General features: G+C 43.4%; 1 protein-coding gene across 1 annotated transcript in view; it reads left to right on the forward strand.

Moving 5' to 3' along the window:
• Nucleotides 1-3,277: 3,277 nt before the first annotated feature.
• LOC112564431 (prominin-1-like) overlaps nucleotides 3,278-13,357 on the forward strand; it is a 30,830-nt gene continuing 20,750 nt past the window's right edge. The window contains exons 1-2 of the mRNA XM_025239251.1: nucleotides 3,278-3,432; nucleotides 6,031-6,417. Coding sequence (XP_025095036.1) covers nucleotides 6,171-6,417 — 247 coding nt within the window. The 5' untranslated portion in view covers nucleotides 3,278-3,432; nucleotides 6,031-6,170. The remainder of the gene's footprint in view (nucleotides 3,433-6,030; nucleotides 6,418-13,357) is intronic.

Genomic DNA, 13,357 nt, shown 5'->3' on the forward strand with positions numbered 1-13,357 from the left:
CCGCTCCATAAACAGTCCCCTGAGTGAGGAATGTTAAGTCAATCTTTCTACCCCTCTTCACAGCCGCGTACCCGGGTGCACCAGACCCTCCTGTCACGCCCTTCTCCTGTCATCAAGCCTACTTATTACAAGACCATTAGTGAGGCTTGCTTACCTTGTCATGGCTGTTTGGTGGGTCAAGACAGCTGGTGGAGGGTGGGGCGAATAGTGGTGTACAACGCGTGCGTCACACACGATACACGATCGTCGAAATCCTTGGGGAGGGCAATAACTGAGAGCAGCCAGGCCACGCGCTGGTGTCAGCTGAGGAGATGGTGTACCATGACATGTGCTATAGTTGATGGACTTAATTACAATCCGCAGATGTACACTTGATTTACAGAGACTGAAAATACTATGTCATATGGAATGTCTGACAACATGCACGCTTGCACTCACAGCACACATATCTACACATGCACGAACAATCACATGCACACATAGAGCCCTTCTGGCACCCGAGCGCAAACACACAAACGCATTAAACAAGCATGCACAGACACTCACAAGGGCAGTTTCACAGACAAAGAAAAGACTCATGCGCCCAGGCTTGTACTTACCTTTGTATAAATAATTCTACCCCCCAACCCACCCACCCTCAGAAACGTGCACAAAAATGCAGACACGATCACACTTGTCAGGTGTAGACGGGTGTAGTCAGTATATAAACTGCTTATTACCCGCCGAGTGAACACCTTGTTGACTAAGCGGCACCCGATACCCGATACGCTCCCTACACACCCGGTCATGTCGGAATTTTGCACCTGAATAGCACTTCACAGCGAGACTTAGTCGTGAAACATCAGTGCACAGAGCTACGTCAGTGTACAAAGCTACATTAGTGTACAGAGCTTCATCAGTGTACAAGCTACATCAGTGTAGCCGAGCATGACATGACGACGCTTCAATCAGCAGTGCGACGATCGTCCCCTCAGACTGTAATGGAGCTGAACGAATCCTAGTGACGTCGTGGCCGTCGTAACGTTCCGCATGATTGTGTACAGTACATAATATTTTATAATGACAATAAACAGCTAGGTTGTGTTAGTACATTTTGTAACATTTGCACAACAACCAAGTCACCTAAAACACACACACACTTACACACACACGTACTGCATTGCAAACGCCCGTACACTAAGAGTGCTTCTCAGACGTCCTGTGTACAAGCACACATACATGCCTACAGACAGCTCATCATGCTGCTGGGTTAAACTGGACTCACTGGCACAGGCTATGGACTATTTCTACAGCTAATGACCTGAAATCGGATACAGCCGTTGATTGTGTGCCACACATTCAGCGATCTCTTTCACAACTTGATTGACATTGAATAGGCTTTTGACAGGATCTGGTACTAGGAAACATTCAGTATCTAAGGATACTCGGAATCACTGACTGCACTATGTACACGCGTCCCCACCAGTGTTCTTTTGCACAGATATCACAGAGATTTGACGTGTGCAACGAAATTTATATAACTCAACATTAAACATTAAACACATACATTATTGCAAGTCATGTACAGTATAACAACGGCATGTCTTTCAAGCGGCGTCATTCAATTGAATTAGTCGACTGTTTTTTCGAATAGTTCCCAAAAAATTCTTACTTACAGTTTGGGATTCTGTCCCGGGAGATTCACACTTACACACACATCCACACTTCCCGGAGTAATCGTCTGAGAATAAACTTTCTGGAATAGTCCAGTTTCCAGGTCTTGGGGTTGTAGGTGCAGTCTCGGCAGACACCTGGCTGACGTCTTCAAATAATTCTTTCGGAACAACTCACACGTTCCAGAGCAAAACCTCCGCTCACTGCGTCCGCCAGTCTCATCTCTCTGTCATCTGCCCTCTTCCAATTTCTTTTCTCCCCTACGTAAAATCTAAAACTACGTCAAATTATGACGTCAGATTATGACGCCAAACCACGACGCAACAATCTCGCTCACACACACACGGGTAAGGGCGATAATCCCTGCGTACCTATTCCTAACAAACGCGTGGTCATGTGGTCAGCCGTGACTAAATCCTACCGTGACAGGTGTATGAAAACAGTGACACCTGTCACAGCTATCGTTTAGCATCTTCTTGGAGAACAACACAAGATGACCAACACACCTCTCTGTCCATCGGTTAGAGGCCCACTTGCTTTCCATGGAATCTGCGTTTTGCAGACTGCATTGGTCCGAGAGTAAGAGCAGCAACTCCAACACATTCCAGCAAACTGACAGAGCGTGACAAAAGAGAAGTACCATGTAAGACCTACTTTGTAGTTCTCTCCATCCGACGACTGGTGCCAGTGAACCATAAAGAGTCAGTCAGGGGATGAATGAATGAGGGTAACCAAGGGCTCTCGACTTGAGTTACACATGTGTCCTGTTTATGTCCTGTCTAAAGCTCCCCATGTCCTGATAATCACGCACGAGGACGTTACCAAAAGCTCGATGGACACAAAGTGCTTGTATCCATGTTTTTTTAAAGTATTGCTCATATTTTCAGTTATCTTCAGTGATTAATTTCTCTATCTTGCAATTTGTTGTGATTTTAATGCTCCCTTTATTAAAGGTAGACGAGATGATGATGATGATGATGATGAGGAGGAGGACAAGGAGGAGGAGGATGGCCTAATTCCAAAAAGGCTGTCAAGCCAGCGAGTTGCAGTGTCCATTATATTCGCAGTAAGTTTCACAATGGTGACTGCAGTAAATACCGATGCATTATATTATCCAACCGTCAGGAGGTGCCCACCTTTTTTATGACTTTAAATCCAGTCACGGTCCACGGAAAGCAAGAATTACCGGATCTTCCTGAATGCGATCGAGGCTGTTTCCCACTCCTCTTCCGTTCCCGAGCTCTCATTGCGTGTTAGTGCTCTAGAGGTAGGAGGTGAATTGAACCACCGAGGCACCGGACCTTGGGGGAGCAGCTATTGATTCCGACAGGTGTTTAGCCGAGCGTGTCTGTACCTGGGAACACGATCCCCTCCCCTACACACCCCACATCCATCCACTCCACCCTCGTGGCGATATATGTGCTTCCGTGTTGCAGTGGACCGACGGGACAAATCCCCGATACACCAGGTAAAAAATGTTTGAAAGGACCCACCCTCTACCCCACCCCATGCCGCCTCCAATGCCGCGTGTCGATGCGTCAGTCATTGCGTGCGCGCGCATGAGCAGTGGCTGTCGTTGGTGAGCGAGCGAAGACTTGTTCATACCGCCAGCCGAAAGGTGAGTGTCCCTCCTTCTCTCTTTCCCTCCACACCCCCCAACCTACCGGCAGCAGACGATCGCAACGGAACAACAGGCCGGCAGTCGTAGAGGTAGTAGCTACGCTGTGCAGTTCTTGTCGCTGGGATCGGACACACCTGGAGTAGAGGCCACCACAACAGGTGAGACATGGGATGTTGCGAGTGGCACAATGGCCGACACCGTTAGACTGTTGCTCGGCCTGGTGTGACGTGCGTCTGCTGGTCACATACGTCACCTGTCATCATCCCGTTTGTTTGTTTTCTGACCATGCGGTTAGTTTAGTCACCATACAGACCATTTGATTGTTTGTTTACTGGTCATGCAGTTAGTGTAATGTTTACAGACAGCTCGGCTTTCAAGATTTCTTCCTCCTTCTTTCCCGAGGTGTCTGTCCGTATAGTGTTTGTGCTTGCCAAGATAACAGTTCTTCTTTGCTTCATTTTTCTCTGGTTTACGACTTGAGTAATGGAATACTATTCCCATTGTTGCTATTGCTGCTATAACTACTGATATAATTGACAGAAGTACTCCTAGCTGGCACGAGCAAAATATGACACCATCGTAGTTAGCACGGGTGGATGACATAAAATCACACAACACCTTTAGTGGTAGCCACTGAAGCAGAGAGGAGACAGTCAGGACACGCGAGGCTCGGTAGTCATAACAAGCTCTAGGCACACAGAATACTTCTCTTGAATTCCGTAAATATTTGAAGTACAAAAATCCTTTACTGGTGTCATCATTTATCAAAAACAATCGGATGCTTTTCTTTGAACTGTTTTCGATAAACAGCGATGTAACTATATATTTAGCTTTCTTTATACTGATCTGTGTGCTAAAAGTATTATAGCATCATTCATAAATGTCTTTTAACACTTACAAATATGCTAGGATTTATGTATACAGTTCATTTTGTGACCCGAGGGAAAGAAAGTTATATATATATTAATCCATAAATAAATCGTCTTTGCAAAAAAATAACTATTTCCAGTCCCCAGGACTTATTTCTCGGAAACAAGGCAGGCGGGGAAAAAACCCACAACAGCTATCCCAGCTATCCCACAGTCAAAAATAGTCACACTATCCAGCTGTCCCACAGTCAAAAATAGTCACACTATCCAGCTATCCCACAGTCTAACATAGCCAAGTCACACTATCCAGCTGTCCCACAGTCTAACATAGCCAAGTCATTCTATCCAGCTGTCCCACAGTCAAACACTATCCAGCTATCCCGTAGTCTAACATAGCCAGGTCACACTATCCACCTGACCTACAGTCCCATCTACCCAACAAAGCCACCTGCTCAGCGCTGTTCTACTTGACAACATCAATTTTCTTAAAACTCGAGTACCTGATAAATTATTTCGAACTACGAAGACCATTTGTTCAATATCTGTTAAAAACTTCATGAAGCTGTCCGCAGACGACAAGGAGTTCCACTAAACAGTTCACATTCGCTGTCGTCTACCCTTTTCTCGGCAGGTTTTCTTACCAAAGTGAGTAGTTAGTTATTTGCTGAGTTTGTGAGTCAGTGTGCCATGTCAGTCTACCTACAGGCTCGCCTTTAGAGCTAGACCTCAGTATCCAATGTGAGCAGAACTTGAAATAAACTTTAGTCTACATGAACTGCACTGAAACAAATTCATGAAGTTATATAAAAAGATTTCATAAAAGGTTCTAAATGGCAAAAAAAAAATTTTTTTCTTCTAATCTGATCAGCAGGTGTCCAGTTTCGAGTTGATAATATTTCAGGTGAGCGTTGAGTCCTTCGCAATTCGCAAACGCACAAAATAGTTTTCAAAAATGTGGATTTGTCGAAGATTTTTTTTAATATACTGTGTTTTGAGAGGCAAGAAAACAGGCTTTTCTTTGAATCCGATGTAAGGAAAATGTCCAGTATTGTTCAGTTAATTCACTTATCAGCACTTCGTATGATATTAGACTTGAGGCTTGGAGTATCATGCACTGTCTTCCAAAAAGTTCAAAGTCCTGATGTTGGACACGATTGTGCCACATGGCAATAAAATCATCAACGATCCTCCCACGTGGTCTTCTACCGCTGATAAAACCTCGGGTAATGTGAAACTAAGATTTCAGTGAGAATTCAAAAGACAAAGTAAATTTGTCATCATTTTCTTTCAAGTTTGTGGGGTTCAACGATGTCATCTGGCTGTGGAATGTTGAATGCATTCTTATTGGACCACTAGCTTCTGACTCAGTTGTATCTCGTTTTACAGTGCGTCTATTATGAGAAACTCTTTTGTATAAAAAAAATTAATTGAGGTGATCTAAATTTAGAATTTTCAAAAATTCGTATTTGGCTGGTAAGCCTTATAACTAGTACCTACCAATGACTTTTCAACGGTGAATGCAGTGGGAGAAATTATGACCGATGTCAAACAAAAGAACTTCCTTGAAAGTCAAAATGTCACGATGTAAGACAAAGACGTGTTTATGCACTGTTGAGACAATTTCATGCAATATGTCTGACAATTAGAACACAAAATATGAGACACAGTCTGTATAATTCGTGTATGATACTTCCTGGTCTACCAGTCGTCGAGTATACTGCACCTATCTTACTAAATAACTGGTTTATGGGGTATCTATAAACAAAACCCCGGCTGTTGGCGTTTGCAGAGACTGTAGGTCAGCTGACTTGAACGCACCAATCAGCGACGCCGACAAACAGGACACTATCAAGCTACCACCCTCCACAGTGTCTTGTCTCTTTTCAGTGTCACACCTTTCCACCTTTGCTGGGCTACGATCCGAGGACACCGCCTTCTCTCTTTTCCAGGACTGTCAGCAACTGTCGTGTCCTGCGACATTGTCCCCTGTCAACAGTTTTTCTCTACATCGCCAGTTGTACATCGCCATGCTGCACAAGACTCCGTGTAGCATCCTCATCCCAGTCCTCGTCCTCTTCGTCACCAGCGTCCTGTACGTGGATGGACAAACGAACAATACCCTGGACACAAATGGCAACATCGTGTGGGGGCAGCTGGCACCGGACAAACAGTACAAAACTACCGGCTACAAGGCGGACACGGGGGGTCTGGACCCGTACTACAACCTGGCCAGAAGTTTCATCAACACCAGCTTGCCTAAAAAAATTCCAATAGGTAAGATACTGTCAACTTGGCACCAGGTGCATGCCGTTTCAGTCTAGTTTCTCTCTCACTCACACACACACACGTGCGCACACAAGTGGGAAAGATTCGTTGTCATTTACTTTCAGAAAACCTGCGAGGCTGGGGCAAAAGAACAATTAAAAAAAATATTGGAGTGCATTGTATGACTGTTATAAATCAAAACCTCGTAAAACTTTAAAAAAATGTCTGTTGGCACTGCCCTGACTTTTTGTTTTGTGCCTCCCTCTGTTTAAATTGAGACAAATGGATTCACCATCCTAGCGGGTGCACCTGTACAAGAAAGTGTAGAATAGAAAAGAAAAGGAAAAAGAAAACAAAAACACTTGCCTGACATTAATCACATCTGTGAAAGATTGGCTGTTTATGTAATAAATAAGGATCTGAAACACTACAAGGATGCGAGGTAAGGGATACTACCTCACCTTTCTATTTTTACTCGGGTAGACGACATTGACTGTGGGTCAACTTTCAACATTTTTGCGGACAGCCACGCCTGCTCTCATGTTCCCGTGGTGACACTCATCCGTCCAACTCAAATTTACGATTAAGAGATAACTTGTGTGATATATAATGGGTGTGTTAGGTCAAGAAATAGTTATATGCACATGAATTATGATTTTGCACTTCTTGGTGGTACGTCTGGCTGACTCACTCACTGACTCACTCTCTCTCACTCACACACGCACGCACACGCACACACACAAAGACACTCTCTTACTCAGAAATACTTTCAGCTTACTAATCACCTGATTTTCCGTACTGGCCACTCCTACCGGAATTCATTTCAGGTTGTGGCCGAAGAGTCTAGTGCGAACTCCTGTATAATTTCTTTTGTTCTTTTCGTACGTCACGACCCCAGACTTGTAAGCATTCAGGAGAGAAGCAGTCATCGAATGAGTCAGAAACGAATCGAGCAACAATGTATCTGTTGTGATTGACCACCACGAGCTGACAACCTCACATTCCCACTTCTCTCCCAAATGAAAGCGATCGCTTTTCTTCTGTTTAAAAGATTAGACATTTTATGAATGCCAAACTCTGAAGGAAAGGGACATCTGTATGGTTAATGGAGCTGCCAGATGAGAGGTGCTCCTGAAATTTGTCTCTTGACTTCACAACTGTCTTCATTCGATGTTTATCTTTCTTGTAATGTATCGTTGCTTAGCCTCTTCTGAGTCCGTTGCTTAAACGGAGACTAGAATTTCGTGTGCTCTGTCGAACCATGGAAACAAGTTGCTAGAAGGAATGTTTACATATCATAACTACGGTTAAGTGAAAAAAAAGGCAAGAAACCGGAAGTCGTGTAACAATAACAGCCAACCAATCACTGCTCGCTACCTGCGTCAACCGACCCGTTAATAATGTAAACAAACGCTTGTATATGAGCTTTTTCTTGTTGCTCTGGCTAGGTTACACAAACACGTGGACTACATACCCGAATCGCATTTATTGATAATTTTTGTTAGATTATGGAATCAATATTCTGGTCTCTGACATCACAAAAAAGCTCCTTCATGTCGCTCATTAGCTGGCTCGGTGATAAAGGCGCGGGAAAGTTTATTCATTAGCTTATTTATTAGCTTATTCATTATTTATTCATTATTCGTATATCCGTAGTTATTGCAATATCAAGCGGTGGCAAAGACACCTTAAGGTAAAGAAGCAGGAAGTAGTGTCTGAGAGGTCCAGGTATAACATTATAACCACGAAAACAAGATTTTTTTTCAGTGAATTTATTTACTCTCGCTTCATAACTACAATCCCAGGTAAATGGAAACCTTGAGTACCACACATACTAAGACAACAAAACAGAAAGTTCATGAACATGTTGTTTATTCAGGTGCTTGTGTACATGATAAGAACCAGCGCAAGTTTTTCTCGATATCCGTTTTCTCAAATATCATTAGAAGTCGTAAAAACTTTATCTCTTCTTCAGGCAAAAGCTTTCAAAATATATGTTTATAGCCTCGTAGTCTTTCGGTTCGCAGGACGACTGTGCAAACCTTTATCACGAAAGTGAAGTGTTTTTGTGCATGTGCCGTTACTGAGATTCAGCCTAGACTTAAGGTCAAAGTTCAACTTCTCCCCTTTCCCGGAAACAAGAAGGAGTGGCGAAAGGAGATTAGAGAGTGGAAAGGTCTTGACGAGATGTTTTGCTGAGCAATAGTCCCGGAAAAATCTTTCTCGTGGTATTTCAAGAGCAGAGTTTATGAAAACTGAAATGCTACCCCGAGTTCAAACATCATTTTCGAAAAGTAAGTGTTGGAACATATGCTGATAGTCTGCGACCTGCTCACGAGAACTAAGCTTGTGAACATAGTAACTCAAACATTTGTTTGGAAAGAACTCGAACTTCCTGTCCTCCTACCCCACAAACTATAAGCTTGGTGGAGATGCAGCAGCTTATTAACATCCTGCTCTAAGCTGTCGTATTGGTTCTACCATTTAATATATATACATGTATACTGTGTGTCAGTCAACGTGACCTTACTCTAAAACAAATAATAAATAAATTTCAACACACTGGGACTAATCTATCACAGTTCGGTAGCAGGGTGACAACCTCCAACTCAGTCCGTCTCCAGGTGGCAAGATAGAGAACGGTTTACGAGATAATCTGCTTCCTTGGACAAATAAGCAGTCGCCGACCAACTGGCTGTGTTCCTCCAGGTAGCACTGCTACTGTCAGTCACAAATATTCCTAGGTGACAGAAACAGGGTAACCACGCGATAAAATGACACGTTGTGAGATGTAGCCCTTGGGTGGGATCCCGGCAAACAATCCACCCGGGTGCTCACAGGGCGCACAGACCATGACCTGGTGTCGGGTATCCCTAACACAATCAAGATCTGAAGATGGCGGTAGTGGGTCACACGGCGCATTTTAATAAAACACCATGTACAATAGCCCTGTGACAGCAGGAAACTACAGCGACTGGTTTTGTCACATAATTATCAAAACAGACAAAAAATCTTTCCACTAGGTGCGAGAAAGAACTACATACGATCCTCGAAAGTAAACTACAAACAGAAAGAGAGGAGGCCAAGACCGATCTTAGCCAAGAAAACAACATTAAACTGCAGGAAAAGAAAGCAAACTTTCTGAAACTCAACTGAAACTAAAAAGCTGGAGAGAAAAGACAGTCAACCTCGACAAGGAGCGACACTAGGAAGTTCTGGTGACACTAGAGAGAAGTCAAGGGATAGAGGATCCCAGTGAAGGGTACCCAGCGCGAAGCCCCCTTCTGTGGGTAGAGGGTGGGGAGCAAGAAAACTAACCACCAGAAAAAACTGTTTCTGATAAAATACTGGTGGTTTACAAATGTTTACAAACTTCGCAACTTCATAATCTTCATAAACAACAACCTTCAAGTTAATGATTCCCTCTCTCTAGCAATCACCGTAGCAGCATCAACACCTTTATCACCCAGCGCCTGCAGTTGCACCTGGACAGAGAGCATCATGGTCCCCAGTCAAGCCTTGTAATGATAACATTGTTAAAGCATCCATTATTAAAATCCATTAAAATGTCACCCGAATCCGACATGAAATTGTGCAATAACTTCCAGTGGTGTGTAAACTCCAGGAGGGGATGGTCGGGTATGTGCTGGGGGTGGGGTATTCAACTGATTTGTTTAAAACACCCTAAGTGTTCGTGCGGTTGACTGATTCCATGCGTTGTGGACCAGTGGTGATCGGTTGCAGATAAGCTTGTCTGGCACTTGGACAATGTCTTCATTTACAAACTGTCTGGCTTCTTGTTGTTATACAGGGGAAAAAAAAACAACCTCGGAGGTGGTAGTGCCCCATGCTGACTGTGATTGCGACAACCTCTACTTTGTGTATCCTACATTGGGCAAAGTGTATTGTTCTTATAAATAATCCAACCAACGCGTGGGGTCCTTTTTAATCATTATGCAATATTAAAAGAATACAAACTATAGTTATGAATTGTGTAGGACGATAGTCGTGTATGCGTTTGGTAACGTGTACATTAATCTCTCTATATATAAAAATATGAGAGAGAAGAGGAAGGGTGGCAGGCATATATGTTATTATTAACTGCTAACCGACCCACTTCACTATACTTAGCAAGCATTGTGTTCCCTTGCGGCCACCTTTGTTCCTCTCGGAATCTCTGAGCTTCTCCCTCTGTCTTCATTCACTGTTTTACGGAAGGGATGGAGGCGAACAGGCGGAGGTCGATACTCTGTGTGGTTCACCCGTGGCAACAGATTGAAAGTAATGATGTCAATGATTTTCCTCGGTGGTGTGGTCGACGGCGACATGCTTTTATCGATTCTTTCTTTGTTGTCGGGTGGACCAGCGACAAGGCACCCGTAAGTTTCACCCGACAATAAGTCACCGTGACCCAGATTTTCCACGATGCTGCCAGAATATTAACTTAACCTTATCTCTGGAAAAGATATAAGAACAGGAAACAAGAGAAATATAAGAAGAATCTTTTTAGAAGACTTCACTGTGACCCTGTGCTGACCCTGAGCATGTTTACTGCGGATGTAAGCGGGTGTGTGAGCGAGTATCTATTGTAGAGGTGAGTGTGTCTGTTATATGTGAATACGGGTGCTTGGCTGATTTAGTTTATTTCAGTATATCATTTCTGTGCAGCACTTTGAGCAAATCGCTGGAAACGTTCTATATAAATATTTATCATCATCATAAACAACAACAACAACAACAACATCATGCGATAAACAGAAGCAAGATACAGAATATTAGGGCCTCGTGAAAAAAAAAAAACCAATGACAACAACAATGCCCTGCTTCAGTATCAAAGCGCTTGACAAATATCGGCGAGAGAGATACCTTACCTTCACCTTCATGATCATGCAAACACGAATACATGCAGGAACACATAAACATTTTTTAAAAGGGTGGTGATTTCTTTATCCACCATCAAACGTTTCCCACAACAAAGAGAAACACAGACATAACAATAATACAGAGACCACTGTGTGGTCCTGGAGTGGAGTCAAGAGGGTGCAGGGTACCTTGACTTTAAGTGAGAAAGAAATGTGATGTCGGGGTGTTTTAAGTCATAAATATTAGGAGCCGGGGTATCCAGCGTCGCCCGGGTAACGGTCAGTCCACAGTGCTTGGGTGGGAGGGGATCGAAGGGAGGGAAGGTAAACTGAACAAAAGATCAGATGCTGTTGATGCAGTTTTAACGATTTTTTGATTTTGTGGTCTCAGTTTTATCACACCACTGAAGATTTGTGAACGTGTGAAGGCCTCCATCAACTGAAAACAGTCGATAATATTACATTACGTGTTATTAATAGCATACAAGTTTATATGTTGTTGTTGTTGTTGTGTTAAAGTTTGCACTTGGTGGATTCATTATTTCATTTCATAATATATTACTCTTTCTTTTGTCTCAGTAGAAATATGATATGACCCCCACTGAAGAGTGTCTAGCCTTGGTGTGACTATCATCTAAGATAGTTCACTACTCGCTACGTCACTACGTGACACACATCAATCTTAGTGGCTGGCCGACTGGTTGACGGATTGTGAATCAACAGACAAACAGAAATTGTGGTTTTGCCTGCTGACCAGACCCGTGACCCCAGTAATTAGAATATTCCACGATACAGGAAACATCCTGGCTTTCTTGTACATGTGCTGAATCGACACAACAATGGCGTTGTGACGTCACAGTTGGGGGTCAGGAGGGTCGGGGTAGTTACAGTGGGTCGCCTTGCCGCCTTGTCCCACTAATTAATATTTCTTAATCTGACGGCTACTACTGTAGTATGATGGCATTATCGAACCAGCTGTTCGCGATATTGGGTCTCAGTCTCCCCACGTGACTGTTGACCTCAGCGAGACATGCACGCAGGTTGAGAAGCTCGGGAGGGATGAATGTCGAACGATCGCTTCGAACGTGGTCAGAGCAGACGACTGGTGTAACGGTTATCGGGGGATCGTCCTGCATTAGGACCAACACTCGTCACCGCCCATCATTTCCGCTGTCAGCTGCAATCATTCACTCTTCTGTCGCCCACCGATCTCCTCCCTCAGTGTCATCTCTCATCCATTACCATGGAGACGGGGGGACGTGCGTTAGGAACTACCTGCCTTTGATGTCCCGTTGTTCTTCGGAATCGACCGAGGGATGGATCTGAGGTCTTAATGTTTCCGCTGATAATAATTCCATCAAACAGATCTTCGACCCTCCAATTTATCTAGTAAAACTGAGGCAAACTGAAGTCAATTAGAACATAAAAGACAGGGTTAAAAGGTCGAGCCTTGACCTCCACTACAGCCTGTGGTCCTTACATTATTCACATTCCGATAATTTTCATCTCCATAAGAGATCAACATTAAATATTTTAAAAGCTACACGCATACGATAACAACTTGTTAATTAAATTTTTTAACCAATAGTGTTTGAAAGCTTATAATTGATAATGAAGCAGTGATCTCCCTAAGTAAAATTTTGGAAAAAATCTTTTTATTATTTATATAATATTATTGCTAAGCTCCGTCCAGTTCATTAAAAATGTACTATGATAAATCTTTAATATCAGAATTGGACTAATGATGGTAATATTTAAAATAAAATTAATTATAATATATTTATTTTTCTCTATCAATCCAACCAGCGGCAGACAGACAAACACAATAAATACGGACAGCTCCACCATCTTTGTCCACTGGGGGGCCAGGTGCATAAGACAGTACTGGGCTAGGAAACAGGGTTAGTCAGCTAGCCCTGTCCTAGCATAGCATGCCCTCAGAGCTAGTAACATGCTAACCCTCCAGCTCGCGCCTAGCCACGTGACATCCACAACCGCTCGCGGCGTCGCTGTCGCTATGGAGACACGCGCAAGTGGTTCCAGTGACAAAGTGCAGGCTGTTACAACAGTAAAACATCCCTCCCACC

The sequence above is a fragment of the Pomacea canaliculata genome, linkage group LG5 (assembly GCF_003073045.1).
Source record: "Pomacea canaliculata isolate SZHN2017 linkage group LG5, ASM307304v1, whole genome shotgun sequence".
Taxonomy (NCBI): domain Eukaryota; kingdom Metazoa; phylum Mollusca; class Gastropoda; order Architaenioglossa; family Ampullariidae; genus Pomacea; species Pomacea canaliculata.